Consider the following 22475-nt stretch of genomic DNA (forward strand, 5'->3'; position numbering starts at 1 on the left):
ATGAGTAATAAATACTTTGTGATGCATTAGCCCTCTTTATTTCAGCTGCATTTATTCACTTACTAATTCACAAAGGTCGGTAACTGACACTGTGTCCCAATCATTAATGCAAATTTTCATGTTCTACTGCCCGCGTGCTTCATTGAAAAGACTTAAATGCAAACACAGTAATAACATCTTATTCTTTCCTTGAAATAAAAGAAAAAAAAATCTTTTAAATAAATTTGGAATATATTAGTGACAATATTTATTCTACACTCCCCTTGCTGTAATGCCAAAGCTGCCGCTTTTTTTAAGGTATATTTAAACTGAACACTACAGCCCAAGAAAGCATAACATGACATCTACTTCCAGAAATATGTATATTTTGAGATGAAATCAAGAAAATGCTCAGAATTAACAGCTTGCTTTTCTGTAGCAAACATGATTAAGGACTTACAGGAAAAGCCAATTTAAATTAAATGGCCAAAGTAAATAATATATGAAGCAGAATCTCCTTTGTTTCAGCCAAAGTTGGTCTACACCAGAGGCCTAAGGGCATTCAACTATTAAGAAATACCTAAATTTCATTCAATAATAATGTGCATCAGGGAGACCTATAATTATAGTTTGCAAAGAGATTTAGACATCAAGGATCTTTTTACTGTGATTAGATTCTCGAAGGGGACCATTTAGTCAACTCACATTTTTCTACTTTGGTTTTCTTGCCTACATAATGATGCCGATAAATTCTATTTCATCAAAAATTTTAAACCTCTCCACAACAAAACGCAGTAACACTTTTGGGCACTACAAGAATGAACTCGGCATTCCTGTCCTTTTCCAGAAAGCATTAGTAATGGCAGGACTATCAATAGTTTGAGAAGTATTCTCTTACAGCTGAAGAGTACCAGGCTGAGCCAAGCAGCTTCTTAAAACCCGACTTTTTTTGCTCATTCTCAGTCTTGTTCTAGACATCCTTCCTACTAAATTGATGGCCTCAATCCGAACACTACTCCACCCCTTCTATTCTACCGTAACTATTTTTGCTAGTCTTTCATTTACTCAGTACGTTTGTCAGAGAATGTTTCCTCAACTCCATTGTCCTGTAAGAGCTACAGAAGTTCCACATCATTGTTATCCTTCCCTTCTCCAATTCCTTTAACCTCAGCAGCTAAAGAAAAATAATAATAATTAAAAAAAAACTTTTCTCTCTGCTGATGAGTAATTAACTTGCCTTCCTTCCCAACTGCTACCAAATTGCAACTCCTTTGAATAAGTGAATTAGCTGATAGCAGTGTACCTTCCTGTAAGAGCTCAGAAAGGACAATTTCTTGCAAATGATTGACTGAAATTAAGGATGAGGTTATTGATGTAATCATCGTTTTACAGATTTTCAGTATTCCTACTGTTCATTGAGCACAAATGAGCTTGGCAAGCCTAAGCTAGCACACCTGGAAGCTCTGACTTGCATACAAGCACAGATACATCACTTTGAGATAGTTCTGTGGTTGAATTGGAGATACTGCTGCTTTAGCTTGCACGTCTTGAGAAACTTGAGATCTGTTCATGCCTGCCAACTTTTGCATGCAGAGAAAGTAAAAATATGCAAAAACAAAGAAAAAACCCCAAGATTCTACCTAATGCTGCTATGCACTCAGGTGGCTCTGGGTTTCTCTGAAGACAAGAAAAGCACTGTATATTGCTCCAAGGAAGCAAAAGAGATCAAGAAGGGGGCACAGCAACTTATTTTTGAGACAATGTGAGTGTACTCATCATAAACAATCAGGAATATCAATCCTTACTAGCATCTAAACCTAGTATTAATTCACACTGGGGAAAAAAGTTAAGAACTTCACGCTGAAACTGTCCACCTGAAGGTTAGCAAGTAGTACATCTTTCTAGTGCTAAAAGGAGTGCCATTATATGTAAAAATGATAAATTTAAGTACAATGAGCTGCCTGGAACATGTCTGCAGTACAAAACTTCATTAAAAGAAACATAAAACCAGCCATGTGTTATCACAATGTGGAGGAGGAGACAATAACAGAAATCGTATTTCTTGGTGTGCTATCATTAGTGCTACACAGTCTCTAGTGAAACATTTGTCAAACATACAAAAAGGTGTAAAAGTGAAATATAGTAATTAAGACCTGGGTTTTATCGATTGTGTGGCTTAAGTAATTTTTCACAACAAACGTAAGATTTAATAAGTATAAGTAGTTAAAGATCCTGACTTGGCTGTAGTCATTAGCATGTAATTGAACTGGTAAAAAAGATCAGTTAAACCTATGTTGATTACCACCTTATCTTTGAAAGGCAATTAAGGATCTCAATCATTGCAACAAGATTTGATTGTGCAGCCTTTATTGGACATTGATCTTTCAGCAAAGCGCAGTTACATTTTCCATTAATTTACAGTAACACAGTTTAACTCAGATACCTGAGACCATTGACCTAGGTAAGATGTAATGCTAAGCGCTCGTTTAGGTTAAGATGCCCCCAACGGTCATTACTGTTTAAAAAGACTGCTACAAGAAGTAGCTACCTGATCCTCTGGGTTTAGACTAAGGTTTCATTTATCTGAAGTAGTTGTTAAGTGAGGTGAAACAAAGCTCTCTGCCTTTTATGTCATCTCTCACTCATTTAAACATCATTCTTGAATACAGTAAAGAGATAATTAAGGCGAGACTTACAAGATGAACTACACTTCATTGCAAATGGAATCGGTGCAGATCAAATCTGCAGTCAGAAGGGTCATTTTGTAGTTCAGTCATCAGCAAAAAAATATGTATCAACATCAGTGTACGTTGTTGCATACACAACATATGCGGAGTGTAATGCATCCAAAAAGGAAGCTGCTAATTAAAACAATTACAAATAAATTATCCTGGACCAGAGGAATTAACAAAGCCTGGTTCCCTGCAAGTTTGTCTTTCGAAGCAACAGGGTTACAAGACAACCTGAAAGGATCTCACAGGCAAGAGACAAGAGTTAGGTGCTACGCGTGCAAATAACATGCCTTTGAACAACTGAACTGCTAGCAGCTCATCTTTAAAGCCCACTTCAGGAACGCTCTTTAGTTCATTCCGCCTTCTCTGCAACAGAAGACCCTGGTCTCCTCATACTGGAGCGTCCCCTTCAGGAGCAGCCTGCAGCAAGGCAAGGAGCTTGTGGTGGTGGGCATTAGAAAGGCAAAGCAGCAGCAGTTCATCTGAGAACTGCTTTTATTCAATGGATGCATGCTCATCCTTGCTTGCTATTCTCACGTTTGTCCCGAGCCTCACAGAAATTTTTGAGACAAGATGGCATGAATCTTCTTGGCCATCAACATTTCCATCTTGTGTTCAGGCCAAAACTCAAGTGATAAAAAGAGATACTTGTAAGTAGGTGTTGATAGCAAAAAGAGAATGAAAGCCAGATGAAGTATGTTACCTTTGGTTGAAGACAAGCAAGTAGGTTTATATTCATACTTGAAAATGGGGTTTGTCATGATTTAGTAACTTTAGCATTATCCCTTATAAATAGCATATTTTCCCTCTTAAGCTAGAACAGGTCACATACAAGCCTTAATGAAATGAATGAATGATACTATATCTGCACTCTGCCCTCAGACATCTTCTAGTTCATCCTTTAGCATGATCAACTTCATAAGAGCAAGAGGTCTATTGATTTTCATGTAATACAAGAAAATATTACATTTGCTTAATTGTTACACAGTGAGATCATCGAACAAGAAATCAAGTCTCTATTTAATGCTGCAAGCAGCACAGAATTGCAGTAATCAATAGGGTAGTTTGTCAAAGATGTTCTCTAAGGAGACTTGCCCATCACTGTATGGACAAGGAGTCATGTTGCCTGCATTTATTGAAAAACAGGTAAGCAAAGTCAGCAGTACACATTATCAGAAATCAAACAAGCTGCAGTGAGTGGAGGTGCAACTCCAATGAAGAGCTGTATTTATAGTCTGGTAATTAAAAACCATTTTATCAACCTTGCGTTGAGACTAAACCTTTACAGCAAGATATTGACAAGATCCGTGGCAATGAATGAGCAGTATTTGACTTTAAACTTATGAGCTGCAGTTATTTAACTTTATCCAATACAGTAAAAATAAGTTCTAGAAAAATGCTAACAGTCATTTTCATTATTAATGAGGCTTCTTGTAATAGTCTCATCTTTGAGACCCATTTAAGACAAGTGTCAAGAGTATTCTCCAAAATTAAACAGAATGGTGCAAGTACTTCTCTGATCAAAGTGTTATATAGTGTTGCTTTTAGAAAAACACGTGTGTTGGCTCATCAAGTGGGAAACAGTTCCATTATCTGGATTTAAGTAAAAAAGTATTTAAATGGAATTATACTGTAGTCACAGCTTGATAGTAATTTATTTACAAATAGTGATTACCCTCCAAAAACAGTACCTCCCCATTCTACATTTCCTACTTGGGAAAACTGGAATCATGAACTTTCATCACGGACATGGAATTTGGAATAGACAGCATTATTTGCTGGCACTAAAACCAAGTACCAGTAACATCTTCTGTACAGGTGTTCCTGTTGCTTGAACTTACTATCCAATAATCCCGTATTTCCACTATCCAAATAACTCCCCCAAAACCGTTTCTTTGCCCAGGTTTCCAACTGAATTTAAGTCATTCCATCATTATATGTGTCTGTTACAGCTGTGCTCAGTTACAGCTAGAGAAATCTGTTATTTTGCATCAAAAAAAATGAGGGTAGTATTCTTATTACCCTGTAGTAATTAAAAATATCAGCAATTTGTAAATTAGGGCAGGGGGCTATCTTCTAGATTATTTAGGTTTTGTTACTTACCTATAAAACAACCAAAACAAAAAAATTAATGCAGGTATCTGGAGTTCAAGAATTGCAAAAGATACAAGCATAAAAGATATATTAAATATTTTATTTAAATATCATTTGAAGAAATGTAATACAGTCATTTTTAACTTCTTAGGGTGGTGTTCTTCTGAAGAGTCTTCCAGGCAATTTTGAGTAGTCAGCACCATGGATTCATTCAAACATGCTTGCAACTATGACAATTAATGCATTATGAAACATCTAGCCAGAGTCTAAACCTAAGCAGCTTAATCTTTTCAGTGACATTCTGAAAATGTCTAGTGTATTCACAGTTTCCTTGCCTGCATGCTACAGCTCTTTCTGTACGTTACTGGTAGATGTATCGCTTAAAATTATCCCAAGTTGAGCAGTACTAGTCACTGACTTCCATAAATTCTAATATCCTTAGAAATACTAATTCTTCTCCCAAAGATTCTACTTTTTCAGCTTCGCTGACCTCTGCAAAAATAAATGTCTTATGAGCAAAAAGTGCATGAAGCTTCCTGAAGACAGCATCTTAACTAACAGAATGCACTGCAACCCCCCCCCCCAGTTGCCTTCAGTTCTTTTTAGCCAAAGGGAGTAGATATTTGTAGCAGCTGTAACACAGAAACCCACCAAATGACAGGTAGTTGAGGGCATGATTTCAGTACATTGCGCCTTCATCTTCTTTATTTAGAAAATAAATAGTAACTGGGCCATGACTCGTATGAACAGTCTCTGTGACACTGACAAAGAACCAGGAGCCAATTCCATATAGTAAGGTTGGGATGCCTAAGAAAAGACAAAAAAACGTTACATACAAAGATAGCAAGCCAGCAAAATTAAAACCGCCTATATAATAGTACAGAATGACTCCAAAATCAGGTCAGAGGAAAAGCATTCCTGTAAAAGCTGCCTTACTAACATTCTGCCTTTACTGAAATGCTTACAAGCAGCTACCAGTTCGTAATACCCTTCTTGTGTAACAAGCACACAAGAATCAGAAAGCAGCTTAAGAAAAGCAGCAATAGGGAGAAATTAATAGAAAAAGAAAATGGGAGGACAGCAGTATGAAAGACGTAAAACATGGTCCTGCATACAGCCTGATTTCTATCAGTTAAAAAAAAAAATAAAAAAATCGCCAAGCACTAAAAAACAAACTCCCTGGACATCCGCTTAGTTATCAGTTCAGAGTCTGTCCATGCATCAGAGTAGAAGGAGGAAGGAAAACAGGCAGCGACTTCATAGATCATCATAAAGCTGCTCTTGGGGAAATTAGATCAGTAGTCAAAAATACCAACTCCAACAGAACTGGAATGAGTAGGAAGATGTATATACAACAAGTGCAATCATTTTCAGCGCTGCCAAGTCCATCTATTACAGACAACAATATTTTACTTAATATAGGTGGGGAAATGGAGATGGATTTAGGCCCTAAAATCAGCAAGGTATGGAAACACTGAATTTAGCGTGGTTAAAGTTACCCAAGTGCTTAAGCTAGATTCTCAGCAGAGGGAGATGGGTTGACTTTTTAATCATGCTTGCCAATCATTTAAATATGAAATATGCACAGGAGGCTGGCAAGAAAGATGGGGCAGATAAAAGGTCTGACTGTGCGGAGGGGAAAAATAAGATCTGACTTGAAGTGATTATTAAGAGATCAATCTTTGTGATCATATTTTCTCACAATGTTAGTCTGGAAAGATCAGAAGATGATGATTAGCAGAAGTTTTGCAAAAAAGTCACTGAAGACTTGCAAAGGGAATGAGAGTATTTTTTTAAAATGAAATATGAAAACAATAAATTTATTAGTTATGCCACTGTCACTGCCAGCATTTAAAGAAGCGTTGTATCTGTAGGCAAAGTTTTGAATAATAACGTATTTTGAAACCTATCTATACCTATTTTTACATTAATGATAAGGTACTGATGGAGCATTTTTATTTATAAGCATTTATATTGCAGCAGCACTTTGGGATCAAAGGCGGTACAAGTCCTCCAGCAGATCAGGCACTGCCTGTGTGCAAGACGCACAGATGAGCCCGGGCACTTCCCAACAAACACAGGGTTTCGCTTCAGCTGGCGCTCCTGTATTAGTCAGAGGGCAGAACTTCCCCCACGGTAACAGGACGTAGGTTTTTAGATGGAAAATGATCCATACCATGCGGTGTTCGCCTGGTGAATAACAAGCGCTCCCGCGTTTGTTTTAAGGCGGTTTGTTTTTTCTCTCTCTCTCTCTCTCTCTCTCTCTCACACAAGTGGACAGAGAAAGACGAACTCGGTACTACGTCCATTTACAGCCCCGCGCCTTCGCAGCGGACCCGCGGGGGCGGCGGGCAGGCGCCTCAGGGGGGCCCCGCGCCTCAGGGGGGCCCCTCACCTCTGGCGGGCCCCGCACCTCGGGGAAGCCCCTCACCGCAGGCGGGCCCCGCACCTCGGGGGAGCTGCCGCCGCCGTCCCACCCGCGGGGGCCGCGCCGTTCCTGCCCCGCGGCGAGGGTCGCAGCCCGCCCGCCTCAGGCGCCCCGCTCCGGCCCGGCCGCCGGCGGCGGGAGGGCGGCGAGAGCCGCGGGGCAGCGCCTCACTGCCCGCCTGGTCAGCTGAGGGGAGGCCGCAGAGCCGGCCCGGGACGCGACTCACCGGCGTTGAGGACCTTGAGGGCGGTGAAGGCGGCGTTCTGCAGGGCCAGGTCCTGCGGGGCGGCGCGGGAGCAGTGGTACTTGATGAAGGGGAAGCAGCCGGTGCGCAGGATGTGGTAGTTGGTGCCGTTCACCCGCCAGTTGAAGTGGGAGAGGCCGAACTGGTCGTTGCGTACGGCGCTGTACTTGACGCAGTACGAGGTCCAGTGGGGCAGGCCGCGCTGCCGCAGGTGCTGGCTCAGCACCTCCGAGGCGGCAGGCCGAGCCGCCGCCGCCCCCCGGCACAGCAGCAGCCCCACGGCCGCTTCATGCAGCCGCCTCAGCACCCGCATCCCGCGGGGCCACCCCCCCGCCCCCCCTGCTCCGCGCACCCACGGCTCGGGCCGCCGCGCCTGCGCCACCTCGGCGCCTGCGCCGGCCGCGCACGGTGGCCCGGCGGAGGGCGGGAAGGGGCGGCGGCGGGTCACGGCGGCGGCCCTCGGCCGTGCGAGCGGCGGGGCTGGCCCGCGCTGTGCGTGCGGGGACGGGCGGGCAAGGCCGCGCCGCGGCCCTGCGGCGAGGCGGGCGGAGCGCCGGCGATAAGCCCCCGTGCCGGCGGGCCGGGCCCTGCAGGGGGGCGCGCCGCGGCGCTGGGAGTATCGCACGGAGTCGCACAGTTCACGTTTTTTCGGAATGGTTTTGCGAGCAGCTGACGGGAGCAGGCTGTGCCGCCGGCACGGCTGGCAGCTGCAGCGTCGACCCGGTTAGCGGGCGCTCGGGAGGGAACGTATTCAGCTGCGTTGATTTTACCTGGTGAAATTTGACGGTGATACCAGGTTAAAAGTACTTCTTTGAAAGTGTTAGAACCCCTTCGAATCATAGTTTTAAAATCATAGCCAATATTCCATTATATGCTTCTGCTAAATAAAAACTAAGGCTTTGAACCATTAAACGTTCTATTTGAGAAAAAAAGACTGTACAGAAGAGTAAACTGAGAAACAGAAACAGATTTTTTCCTTTTAATAATTGCAAGTAATATCTTAAACTCAGCAATCTTAAACCATTGGGTGATGTAGTATGAACATGCTAATTAATCAATTACTACACTACAATGTACCCTGTTTATTTACTGAATGTACTACATGTGTGTAGAACCAGTATTTATTAATCATCTTCAGTAACAAATTTGATTCAAGTACACCTTCCTATAATTAATAGAGCATATAGTTAGTTTTGATATATTTCTTTATTAGTGGCAACAATGAGGATAGAAAAGAAGTTGGTATCTGACACTAGGTCACTATGGTGAAGGGCTGAACTACTGTATGACAGCTTCAGAGTGATATTCTGTTATCTTTCAGGGTCGGAATTCCCTCCTACATAGCAATAGCTGTAAAGTGGACATAGGACAGTTAATTTGGTTCTTAAAGGTAGTTCTTTCAAGATGTTTTGCTGTTAACTAACTTTATGTTGCTCCTATTGTTAAAAGTGCAAGAAAAAGGAAAAAAATCCTTCAGCCTCTGACAGAGCAACTTTGTGCTGTTTAAAAGAGAATATAGATGCCCCTCTACTAGCACAACGCAGTACAAATTGAATGAAGTAGCATCCGTATTTACAAATGCGTAGCAAAACTTCACATACTTCAAAAATACACAAGAGTCATGACCAAACATCCTAATGACGAAGCTGGAAGTATTACGAAGCATTCTTCCAAGTCTTCTCTTAGTAATAATTGGTTGCATGATTCGGGTGTCTGTGTTCATTAGATTCCAGTGTAGTCAGATCATTTTTACATCAAAACAGTCTCCTGAAATGTACGTATTTGTGTTGAAGCCAAAAACCAGCCTAACCATTCTTCAGTCAAGATGGTATGTTAAATCATGTTCATGAAAGTTGTCAATGATTGTAGTTCCTAATCTTAGTGCCCAATTGCTTTAACAACTGTAGTCTAAAATGAAATACAGAGAATGCGTTTACTGTAAGAGGGAGCACCTCAGGTCTATGATAGGTGATTTGTTAAATGGGAAGTGATGTTAGGTGATCACTGTGAAATGCTGAGGACCCGGTTAGTCTTAAAATTCCAGGGATTTGTTACCTTAATCTAGATTGAAGCCGGTGAATACTCCTGAACTGGCCATTTCAATGAGGTATCAGAGATCTTTCAGGAAAGGGGTAGGGTGAATACTTTTATGTCAGAAGGCACCTGGAAGTGGTTGTGCTGATAAACTGCTTTTTTGCTCTATGCTCAGAGTTGTCATGCTAAATGAGCACAAAACCTTTATTTTAATTGTTTGTATCTTCTGCAGTCTATGCCAAACCCCACTTACCTCCTTCCAGAAGCATTCCTCCACACCTTGCAGCCGGGCACCCAGCTTGGGCTTTTGCTGTCCTTAGTGGCAGAATTCTTTGGCAGTTTCTTATGATCAGTGATACCCGAGGCACTTTTTATCTTTAGATTTGCACTTGCACTTTTCTTCCCAGTCTAGATCACATTCTGAAATTCAAGCTACAGTTCAAGAACTTTATTACTCCTTTAGTGAATGGGAATAAAGAATCCAGTTGTGTGAACAAGAGAATTACTACTATATTTCTGACCTTTTTTTTTTATTTAAAGATTATAATTTCATTTGATATCTGCTGTATTGCTAAAAAAAATAAAATACAGTTTTGGCACCAGCAGCATGGGAGTTGAATGTGAGAGACTGTAAAGCAGTTTCAATCCTTCCATCAGCTCAATGCTCAGAAGTGTTAATAGTAATTAAAAACTTTTTTCCTCTCAAAAAACATTTCACACTTTGCACATCCTGAGAAATCTCTCTCACGATGGGAACTTTCAGGTCACTTGTTCCCTGCAAAAACAGGTACAGGTTTTTTTTTTTGTCAGAATGGAACAAAGACATAAGGAAGTGCAGGTTTCATTTACTCCTAGGACACCGCAGTCTTTTAAGTGCCAGTGAACTAATGAGCCTCTCAGACCTTATGTTGTTCTGGCTTGGATCAAGGTGTAATTTTCCTTAACCATTAAGAAACTAGCTGACTCCATGGCAGTGCCAGCCTAGCTCTCCTGTGCCTCCTGTTCCCCCAGCATATTGCTTCTACTGACCAAAGAGGAACATGATAAAACCTGGGCATGAAGCTAGGTGACAAATCTACAAAGAGCTTCTTTGCAGCAAAATAGGAGGGAGTGCATTGTAAATGCAGTGAGGAAAGTCGGAACAACATACCGTTCTGCAGCCCCTCAAAGCAGAACATAGAACAAAAATATCTTACCTTGTTGGAAGAACTAATAAGTAATTATACTGTGGGTTTTGGCATGTTACTTCTTGGAGATTGAGAGATTGTTGTTGTACCTACCACAGCCAAAAGCACCTCTGTCACTTTGATTTCTAACCACAAAGAATAAAGACTTCCAGGAAGTTCATTCATTCACTAAATTCCATGTTAGGAAAATCCATAGCTGCTATGGTATATCCAAAACCATGACCATATTGAGATTACATGTAAGAAAGGAACAAAACCAAACAAGAATTAAACAAAAATATTCTTTTAGGTTTTTATTTGAAACGGGGATCATCATTTATGCAAACATTCTCATTTTCAATTAATTACTTCTGTGATCAAAGTAGGAGAGAAAAAGGCTAACACAAAAGATAAATGTATGAGGCTAATGGATCAAAGACTCCAGCATCGGAAAAACTGGGCACTGATCGGCTGCAACTGCTTGGTCACCTTCGTTATTCATCTTAAAAACTGGTTTTGCCTGAGCTTTTTGGAAAGTAATCTCAAAGCTACTTGCCATACTTGGGACAACAGCACCATCCAACAGAGAAGATGCAGTCTTCTATAGTAAAATTTAGAGAATGTGTTGTCTGTTGGGATTTTAGAGATTTGATGAATTTTACAAATGTAATTGTTGTCCTTTAACATATCAGTGCACAGCAGTTGTGGCAAAAGAACTCACCAGTATCTGAAATACAGAATTTAATCTGATGGACAGACAGATCCATAAAAGTCATGGTATACTGGGAACATATAAGTACAAGTATACTTCTAATAGTCCTCTCAGAATCCATTGTTGAACTAGTGCTATTATTATTTTTGATAATTTCAAAATGAACATAAACCAACTGCTACAAAAATCTGTAGATAAGAAATAGTGGAATGATAACAATACAGACAGTTCTGAAGAGGAATCTGGGTTGCTGGGCTTACTGATAAGATGGCATTTAAGTGTATTTATTTATAGGCAAAACACTGGACCTACTTTCATGTCAGAAGCCTTTATTTTAGAAGGCAGGAGGTTTGAGAGGGAATTTAGCATTACAAGACTCTTTTCAATGGAGTGTGATCTAGTCTGATTTAGTGACAAAGACAGCATGACCCCCTATTAGTAAGATTTTAAAACCAGATACTGCACTTCAGGAATGATAAGATGAACATCAGGGGTGTTTATCATGATCCTCTGCTTTTCAACAGTTTGTTTTTTGAAAGAAGGGATATTCTTCTAAACACTGCACCCAGAAATCAGCGAAACGTACTGTCTCAGTTAATATTACTTCACATGCCAGTGCAGAAGGAAAACCAGACCTGTTTTTACAGATGAGAAAGCATTTCCAGAAGCATAAAGAATAAGGCACTTAAACATTTTCCGTTAACTATTCTTTCAGAGCATCTGCTTTCGAAGGTTGCTCTTCTTCCAATTTCAGTTTGTTTTCTGCTGTAATTCCTAGAATTGCTTCAATATCTTGAATTGCCATCTGTAACAGATTCAAGGAATACAAGTTATTTAATGGGCGTTATAATGAAATCTAGCAGCCAAAATGCACAGCTGGTACTACTTGCCTCGAAAAGGTAACCAGTGTTACACAGGACGTGATGCACCAATTAAATTTACTATTACTTTGGGGACAGTTGGGGGAATTATTAGTAAATACGTACAAATCTCAGGTAAATAAAAAATAGAATTTGTTGCAATTTGTACTTCTAATTAACTAACAGGTGTTCTATTTCACATATGTAAATAATTGTTAACTCACTATGAAGAAGAGTTCCTTTTTATATTTTTCTTCAATGGTTGCTCTTCACTCCCTCATGTTGGAAAAAAGGGAGGGAGTGTGTTCTTTGTTTATTCTGTAACATGTTGAAATTTAATTATATCTTCGCTAAAACTACCATTTCACACTCTGCTTGTCAGAGGAAAACGTAGTCAGAATTAACAGTGGAAAGAATGATATAATTTATGTTAGGTGATCTAAGATACAAATCCGTAACGCAGTGCCCCCTTCCCCTTCCTACAAAACGCTTACAGACAAGATCTTTGAAACTTTTTATGAAGGTAAAAGTGATACAGTTTAGCAAAAGAACTCCCTCTGGACAGTTTAGCTATTCTCTGCAATCAAAAAGCACCATTGTAACGAGCGCTTGTTTCAGGGCACGGGGTTGGATTCATTATTGCTTTACCGTCTCCTTTTGCCAGCAAGGTCGTCGCAAAGGAGCTTCTGAGCAAAGGTGGGTGCTCCTGGGGGAACGTTCCCTGTGTGACAAGCCCCTGCGCTTTGTCCTGCCTCCCTCCACACCACCCCAGAGCATCCTCTGGCATGCAGGGATGGGCGCTGCAGGCAGATTCAAAGAGCAGAGTAAATTGGGAACAAAATTGACTTGTGAAATTGATGGTGGGGTGGAAGATGTGAACTAACGGATTAAGTACTCGGTGGCTGCCTGCTTAAAAGAAATCAGTGTTAATAATCTAAGGAGCTATTAGAAACTGAGAAGTTTGTTTCTAATTTAAGATTCCTACCTCGATGGTGTCCCGTTAAAATAAAACAGGCAATTGTGACAGAACCGTCTGAGGCAGTGCCAATAGCTCATTTGCTCTTGCAAAGGACAAGCAGAGGCATTACGTTACAAATAATTTCATGCCAAAGTATGTCTTTTCAAAGAAAAAGTTTCAAACTTAAATTTAACTAACAGGTTCATTGGGAGACTTACTATATTGACCTAGACACTGTAAAATACATACCGCTAACAATAAAAAAGGAATGGTTTAGCACTTGTTTATGATACAGCATGAAGTATTTTCAGCCCTTGTACAGAAATTAACCAGGATCGTTAGTTAATTAACACCTCACCTTAAAATTGGTCTCGCCTTGCATATTAGGTGCTGATATTTCTTGATGGATGATGAAGAGATTGCGAGCAAAGGTCATCAGGACCCCCTGGAGATCCTCTCCAATTGTTCTGTTAATGATATCCAAACAAATGAGTTTACCAATGATTCCCTTCACATGCTTAAAAACAATCGCCCTCTCATTTGTGCCTGTCTGGTGATGGAATTTAATGAGTATTTTCAATCTCACAAGGTGGCAATCTTCAGGGAGATATGAAAGATGAGGCTCCATTTTAACTTGTCAACAGAAAGGATTTGTGTAATAAATAATTTTTATTAATCAACTTAGCAGAAGTAGTGAGGTTTCAGCTACTCCAGTTCGGACTGAGACAGTAGAACACCTAGATTAGTTCAGAGAACTGTTGCTTCTGCCTGCAATTTGTGAGACAGCTGAGGGAAATTTCAGCAGTATCAGCATTTCTTAGATTGTTGTAGCTTTTGAGGCTTTGGTTTCTCAGTGGTACGTACGGACTCTCAACACATACGATCTCCTGGAACAGGACATCGCACTGAGGAAGAACGTACCTCATTTACCAACTGGAGCTGACAACAGATCTCCAATGTAGTAAAAAGGATGATAATTCATATAGATGTTTCAGGAATTTCAGTGATTTTATAAGCTCAAATTGTTACATTCTTGAAAATATTTCAGAATCAAGATAATGAAATTGCATTGAAAACCTGATGGAAGACAAATCTGGGATCAGAATGTACAGCAAATATATTTGAGTGTATTCTGGCAATAATAACTGCCAGTTCACGCTGGTAATCCAAGAGATATCGTTACATTTCTTACCAAGGGAGCCACTGCTGCTGTACTGTTCCAAAGGAGTAGTTATGAATGTAAGCAGGATGTGGTATCTCAAATGTAAGGACTCCATTTTCCAAGGCAGGCAGCTAACAGAGTGAAATCCCACAAGCAGGGACAAGCCTGAGAAGGGCAGGTCCTTCTCCTCTCCCCGTCTATCTTGCACAGCTGTCATGCTCACTGCATACCCCTCTGTGGACTGCGTCTTAGGCCTCACAGAAAACCAATCCAATAAAAAAGCTTTCTGCTGAATTACTAAGCTGAATCAACTCCTGGAGTGGTGGGAGAGTACTGGAGACAATGCAAAAGGAGGGTCAGAGGGAGGACTACTCCATAGCTGGGGTCAGGGAAGGAAAGAGCTCACCTTTCAGCATCAGTGGGCTGTTAGGAGCTGTTAGCAGTTTATGGAACACTTTCAGATACTTCAATCACTTTTTTCAATGGCTCCTGCAGATACTTTATAAGTTCTTATTTAGTGATTTTATTTCAGATTTATCTTACAGCTCAGTCATGTAAGCTACCCGCATTGTGACTGCCAGTGAGTGCCGTACAGTATATGAATATCCAAGCTTTAAACAAATCTGTCTTACTCGTATGCTACTAATAGCCTCATCCGCAAGGAGCTCAGTGCAGGCTGAAGGAATCATAGCCCGAGAAACAATCTTTAGGATTCATTTAGTCCATTCCCTGTGCTAGGGCAGGATCAATGCTACTTACATCATCCTGACAGAGGTTTGTCTAATCTGTTACTAAACACTGTCAATGACAACCGCGCCAAACAATCTAATTAGTTCTCCCCTTACTATCAGAATTTTTTCTTATGTTAAATGTGAATCTTCCTTGCTGCAAGTTAAGGTCATTTCTTCTTGTCCTACTACCAAAGGAATAGATATCAGATTTTTCCTTCCCGCAGAGGCTTTTTATGTGCTTGAAGATTGTTAGCAGATCTCACTTCTGCCTCCTCTCCCCCACTCCCTTAGCCTTTCCTTGTAAGACATGCTTTCTAGAACTCTAAACGTTTTCATTGCCTCCCTCTGAGTAGAATGGAAAGACTACTTCCAGTGTCTCCCAGGTTATATTATTTACCTTTTTTCCGTAAGATCATGATGTCATGACTTGCAGGCAGTTTGTAAGGCACTAATTCACAGATCCTTTTCTGCAAAGCTCGTTGTTCCTCATATTCATTACTGCTGTCCAAGTGTGATTTCTTGCACCTGGTTCCAACTGAAGGTAATTCTGTTTTTCATACTGTTTCTTCACTTCCTCGAGATCCTTTTGAATGCTGTTCCTGCCCTCCAAAATACTTGCAGTCACATCCAGCACTTGAGGAAGCTGTTTTCTTATCCAGGCCATTAATGAAATAGCTCCAGCACCAAAGGAATACAGAACAGACTGAGAACAGACTGTTTCAGCTCCTCACTCATTACATCCTCTTTTGGCAGTAAACTTTACACAAATTCTCTCTGAGGAGAGGTTTTCAATCAGCGTATAGTAGATTTTTGCAGAATATGCTTTCTTAGACTTCTTCGAAGAGGTTCATCTGTCTGAAGAATTACTAAACTATCAGATCTGCTGTTGCCTGACTGCCGTTGATCACTTTGTGAAGAACAATATAAAAAGGCATTAAACTTCAACCTTCTTTGCATCACGTATAGTTTGTTTTTTAATAATGTGCCTGTAAAAGTAAGCCTGTGCTAATCCGTGTGCTCTCACAACTAGATTGCTATTGACAGTGAATCTAGCTCTTGTAAAGCTAATTGCAGTAGGCCTTTAGTCTGCAATGCAGTCAGGCTTTGATCTAAGCAGATTCCTGGACTACTTTATTACTAAGATGCTTAAAAGCCTCCCTAAAACTTTTCAGAAGGCCAATCTTACAAGAAGTCATTGTACTTTTCCGAACAGGAGGTGACTGTTAGTGAGCTTGAGTGCGTGGTGTTCAGACTGTTCGTTTCCTTCAAGACCTTTGCCAGAGCCCAAGCCCACACACACTGTGGTGTCATTCTCAGCTTCAGTGTGTTCCCAGCTGTTTATCAGACTATGGAACTGACAGTACATACTTACATCATTCCTAATCTGTATCGCTTCTGATCTTCGTACAATATAAAAACTGTTCCCTGTTTTTCCTATTAAATAAAAAGACAAAGTTGCTTTAATGATTCCTAAAATAGTGATAATTATAATAAACCTATTATACAGGGACAGGAAGTACATAACCGTATCTAAGAAAGGCTAGTTTTGAATTGTGTAATGGATTATTGCTCAGTGTAGGTAAATCATTGCTCTAACTTATTGTAGAGAATACATTAAGTTTATGTAAATGGAATACATACATCAGAGTCTATTCATTAGAAAATATTTTTGTTCCAAAAAGAGGTGGTCATAAATATCTTAAAAATTATCTCCTTACACAGTTCTTTTTATTGAGGGACAGGTTAATCCCTAAAAGCCTTATCCACACCTAAATTGAAAGACAGTGAAAATACGTTTAGGTTTTCCTGTTCTTAAAGCCTATACTTCACCTTAGATGTACACAGGACGTGAACTTCCATTAGCCTTTGGCTCTGGTTCATCACAAGCCTGGTACTGGTGACAGTTTGGTCAGCAGCAAAACTCACCGTTTGGTTTTTAGATGCACTAAGTGACCGGTGCCACCTGTCACTGTGAGAGGTCTCATGAGCAGGTGCCATCCCTGGGGAGGGTTTATACTGAGAAAACGCTTAAAACTCTTCATTTCCCTGTGAAGCCCTGTACCCTAGAATCTGAAATCTCTGTCTGCTGTTCTGTCCTGCATAATATCTTCTAAACTCTGTTATATTTCTTACACAATTCTGTTCATAAGCCTTAAAGCAAAGACTGCATTTACATTTCTTCATTCCTCTTTCTGCTCTCCGTTATCACCCAAGCTCTCGGCCTCTGGAGATGTACCTTCTCTTGTGGGTACAGAGCTGTGTGAAAGGGTCATGCAACAGCCCAGCACTCACGCAACCTCAGTGCTAGCATGGTCCTAACCCAGCACAGCTCCCGGCTGACAGCCATAATCCTTTTTGCCCATGGAGCCATGTGAGCAAACCCGCCGGGACAGCATTCTCTCTGTAGTCCCCCAGGGAGACACCATCTCACTCCCTACTATGTAACAGAAACAATTTGTCACTTTTCATCCTTTACTGCTTCCAGTCTTCAGCCGCATTGGGTATCTCGGCAGTGCAGTCCTCAAGACTTAGGCCCCAGCTAAAGTAAGCTGACAGGTCAGTGTTACAGTATTGGACTTATTTGTACGGGAACTACTGAAGACCTGTATGCAATTCAGAGTTCCTTAGCATCATGAAAACAATTTAAAATAAAACAGTTATGATTTATACAAAGTCTTCTTCAACAAGACTGTAAAACAACACTTTGCTGTGTTTTTAACAGAACACTTAAACATTATATTATGCTAAACATAACACTGAAACTTTACATTGTGTTAAGTGTTTTCACCATATTAAAATTTACATACAAAAATCATGCAGAGTGAACATCATGTTTTCTGATCTTTCCCGTTCATACCTGGAGGTCAAATCCAACACCATGAGCTTGACACATCTGGAGGAGAACATTATAGTAGGTTACTGAAAGGCTGGAGTGCCTCAGCTGACTGCTCGCGACTGCACACCGGTTAGCCACTGGAGAAGACTAGAGAAAACAATACAGGATTCTTTATTTTCATACCAGTTTATATCAGAAACCAACATTTTTACTATTTAAACGGCTTTTTCTCAGTGAACTCATGTAAGTGTGGAGTAAGGCTTTATTTGGAGGAATTCCTGTTCGTTACAATATGTATTGAACAGAGACATCATGTCTATGCAGCAAAATTAAATCCTCACCTCACACGGTATGTAAACTCTTGTATTTTAGATCACGTCTATGGAATCACTCTTTATGAACCATGTTTTGATATTTTCCCATCTTCATTGGTAACTCAGCCCTGCGAAATCATTCTAAGTGGATTCTCTGAATTCATCCTGCCCTGCGGTAACATACGTTGTTCTAGAGTCAGCTCTTCTTGTTCGCAGAGATTCCCAAGCGGGTAATCAGTAGTTTTTGAAACTGGGTTTCTCCAAGACTGACCGTTCTGCTACAGCGTTAGCACACATAATTTTTCCAGCAGGTCTCTGAGGAGTCATCTCATCACTGCAATGGTGCAGTGACTCCAAGGAGCTACGCAACTGACAGTAGCGGAGTTCATGCTATGGATAAAAATTAGTACTGCATTTGAGTGTAAACTCTTACCAGTGCTTAGGACAAAAGAATAGAGATGTTGCATTTAGAAGTGAATAGAGACGTTTTTCCTAAACCAGGGCTTTCCCGTGATGTTATTTTTAATACTGGACTGTTCATTCAGAGTGGGGATACTGCATGTTGAAGCGTGTAATTTACAGTATTTTTTCTAAAATGATATTTGTTTTGACATTGACTCATTGAAGTTGACATAGTTGAAATCCTTATATAATACATCTCTGCCTGAAAATTAATCATGTTTATAATATTCTGAGAATTAATAACACCCATTGCTCAAGTCATTAACTTAAAAAAGGAGCTTCCAAAATCTGTTCTCTGCAGTAGGGGACCACAAATAAATGAATGCTTGATAAAATAATCCAAGTAGCAGTTTAACAAGCGTAAACTTGAATGTGGCTGCAATAACACAGAACTATTGTTTAAGGGTTGGCATCAGGTTGATGAGGTGCTTATTTCAGCTACAAAGCATGCATACACATGCATAATGAACTGCAGTATGAATTATTAATGTGTTGCTTATTTAGCCTCATCTGTCTAGAAGATAATGTATCCTAACTATAATGAGTGATTGGTTTTGTACATAATTACAGTAGCAGCAGTATCTAGGAAATTTGTTCTTTCAAAGAAGGATATCTAAAAATAAAATCATCACACAAACTCAGTTGCTGCTCCATTTTATCAAAATCAAACCTACCAGCATTGCGAATATATAATAAATTAAAAGGGACAGAATCATTATTAACATCATAATTTTACACAAAGTGTTTTACTTAATCATTCATTACAGATCATGTGCTGTAAAAGCATTTGTCTCTTGATTTGTTTGTTTCTTTTTCTAAAGATATTTTCCTGAGAGAGTACATTTTTGTAGTTAACTCTTAAGGAGATAAAACCCTCAGAAGTACAGAAAGAAGAAAAATAAAGGATATAGTGAAGATTTATGTTAATTCTGACAGAATTTTAATTAAAAAAAGTTGCTACTTGATTACTTTTCATTTCTAAAACTTGTACTACTGGGAATAATCATATCTCATTTACTTCTCTGCAACTAAAAGTGGTTGCTTGACAAGAACAATAGATCAAGAGCTCATTAACCTCTAAATTATAGCTCCATGACATTTTTGGAATGGTGCTGCATTCCTCCTCTATGTATGAAAAACAAAAAGGGAGTTGCAAATCTTCTGCCATAATGTGTAAAACGGCATCCATTTGGTGTCTGTATGTTTATATATACATACACGTCTTACTCTTGACTTTTCTAAAGGCCTTTCTTCCCTTCTTAGAAGGGCAGTCGCAAGGTTCAGAGCCATAGCAAATCCTGCACCAGGTTTGATCTAGTATAACAAGTAATGAACAAGTAGTATGTTAACCATGCTTCTGTGACAGTGGGTTTATAAGCATTTCAAGGCAATATGCAAATATTTATTTTAAAATCACATCCCTGTGAGGCACTATTACGGACACGATCAAGAGTTTTCAGAGAGGTTAAAGGTGAGATCCACAAGCAAGTGCCACAGCACTCATGGCTTCGGTCCCTAAACCTATAGCCCTGAGCACCTCGGCTCTGCGTGCAGTACCCATGGAGAGCCAAGCACGCTTGAATTCAGAGCGTGTGACACTTGCTTTGTACGAGCCCTAGGGCTTTGTAACTTCAGTCCGGAGAGAGCGAGCAGGAAGGGAGTACGACTGCATCTTCCTGCTTAGGACACTCACCTCGATTAGGTTGCTGTGAGTTTTTCTTCCTGTTCACATAATTAATACTGAACAGTTAGAAGGATGCAGAACTGGATAAAGGTTGTGAGAACCAAGATATGGATTTAGCTCAGGTGAGAGCTGGAAGAGATTTAGGTGTCCAGATCCTTCTGCAGATGCGGCCCTGATTGCTTTACTCTGCATTTTGTGCAGGAAAGTACAAAGCTGGGGTAGAACTTCAGTAATCTGACTTCCAATCCTAAATCAGAGTTAAAGAGGTGATTTCTTCCTAACTTCTTTGAAGTTACTTCTGTAGTCAGAGCAGTGCTTTCACCTTACTTTACTTTTTCTTGCAACATATAAATTGCTGCATTTTTTACCATGTGAAAACTACCTGAAATATTTAGAAATTAGTTACAGCCACAAATCAATATTACTGACTACAAAGGATGAATAATCAGGTACCCTTAAAGCATTCAGAACTTTCCTTTAATTTCTAATGTGGTGGTATCACCTTTATTAACCTTACAAAATCTGTTTAAAATCTTAAAGGAGCAGATTCAGCTCCTGTAGAACAGTCACCTAGGGCAGATTTTAAATTTTTGGTAGTTTACATTAATAATTTTATTTTTAAACAAAATCACTGCTTACATTTTTTGTCTCCTCATGCTGAATATGTTGGTTTTTCATTTCCTTTGAACCAAGAGATACTTCAAAGTGGCTAGAGCGACAATCCAGATTTCCATCTGTCACGTACAACATGAGCTGAGTCAAGGCCAGCTGGTCACTATAGCAAAGGTCAAGGTCTGTTGCCCATACCTAATCAAAACACAAACAGGTGCATTAAAATAAAAAAAATAAAAAGAGAGAACAAGAAGGGTGAAATTCACTCAGCAATCGTTTAAAGGACCATTGATGCCTTTATTTTCATGCATGTTGGTACACATACTATGGTTTGTTTGTGCTGGTGCATCCTTGGCAGTGATAAACCACTTCCAAATACAAACAGTCAGAACTCTTAGGTAACTTCCAGAATAACTTTTCAGAGAAAACTGAAAGGTTAAAGACAAAGCAGTTACCTGTACTACTGTTGTGGTTTAAACCAGCAGGCAGCTAAACACCCAGCCACTCGCTCACTCCCCCGCAGTGGGATGGGGGGAAAAGGGTAAAATTTGTAGGTTGAGATGAAGACAGTTTTAGGACAGAAGAAGGGAATATAGTAATAGTAATGATAAATGAATACACAAAACAAGTGATGCACAATGCAATTGCTCACCAGCCAGTGATGGTGGTGGTGCCCAGCCAGTCCCCAAGTGCAGCCGCCCTTCCCGGCCAACTTTCCCCAGTTTTATTGTGCATCATGACATCATGTGGTATGGAATATTGCTCTGGCTGCTCTGGGTCGGCTGTGCTGGCTGTGTCTCCTCATGGCTTCTTGTGCCCACCCCCCCCCCCCCCCCCCGCCCCCCCCGGCTGGCAGGGCAGCGTGAGAAGCTGAGAAGTCCTCAGGCTTAGTGTAAGCACTGTGCAGCAACAGCTAAAGCATCAGCGTGTTATCAATGTTACTCCCATCCTAAATCCAAAATGAAGCACTATACCAGCTACTAGAACGAAAATTAACTCTATCCCAGCCAAAACCAGGACAACTATCCAGATTTTAGCAACAATTAGAAAAAGTAGATAGATGAGCTCAACACTTGTAAAGCCTGTATCACACTAAGTAGGTAATTATTCAAATACTGAATATCACACCTGGATTTTTCAGCTGAAGAATAATTAGCGTTAAATAAACTCAGCCTTGAGTTACAGATAGCTGTTTTGAGACAGAAAAAGCAAAGTCCCAGATGGCAAAGCTAAACTGAGTAAAAGGAGTCGGGAAGTGTGAAATCCATGTGCACGGACACGTGTTGGTCATCACAGGGTTGAGCAAAGCCCGTTCCCATTGCAGTGCGCAGCTTTATCAAACTGGATGCTTCGGCACACAGAAGACCATACGACTTGCAGTATGGTTCTGCTTCCACTCACACTGCTATACTGTGGTGCCAATTCAGATTTACATGCACATAACTACACAAGAAATCAAACCATAAG

At 40.4% G+C, this 22475-nt stretch overlaps 2 protein-coding genes across 3 annotated transcripts in view; both read right to left on the reverse strand.

The window, feature by feature from the left end:
* Window positions 1-4886: 4886 nt before the first annotated feature.
* Window positions 4887-7901, reverse strand: C7H15orf61 (chromosome 7 C15orf61 homolog). Its single transcript, XM_040602112.1, has 2 exons — window positions 7460-7901; window positions 4887-5612 (listed from the first exon to the last, which is right to left on the reverse strand). Exons 1-2 carry the CDS (start codon window positions 7788-7790, stop codon window positions 5485-5487), a joined length of 459 nt encoding a protein of 152 aa, XP_040458046.1. The 5' UTR covers window positions 7791-7901; the 3' UTR covers window positions 4887-5484.
* Window positions 7902-10965: 3064 nt separating this feature from the next.
* The window catches only part of IQCH (IQ motif containing H), a 72765-nt gene continuing 61255 nt past the window's right edge, over window positions 10966-22475 (reverse strand). The window contains exons 17-21 of one of the 2 annotated variants that reach the window (XR_005828762.1): window positions 21036-21203; window positions 17958-18083; window positions 15498-16534; window positions 13566-13674; window positions 10966-12194 (exon numbers count right to left, since the gene is read on the reverse strand). Coding sequence is in view for 1 of the 2 variants with exons in the window: in XM_040599679.1 (XP_040455613.1) it covers window positions 13591-13674; window positions 17958-18083; window positions 21036-21203 (378 nt within the window). In the remaining variant the exon portion in view is untranslated. The remainder of the gene's footprint in view (window positions 12195-13565; window positions 13675-15497; window positions 16535-17957; window positions 18084-21035; window positions 21204-22475) is intronic. The other variant, XM_040599679.1, reaches the window with a different exon arrangement.

The sequence above is a fragment of the Falco naumanni genome, chromosome 7 (genome assembly GCF_017639655.2).
Source record: "Falco naumanni isolate bFalNau1 chromosome 7, bFalNau1.pat, whole genome shotgun sequence".
NCBI classification, from domain to species: domain Eukaryota; kingdom Metazoa; phylum Chordata; class Aves; order Falconiformes; family Falconidae; genus Falco; species Falco naumanni.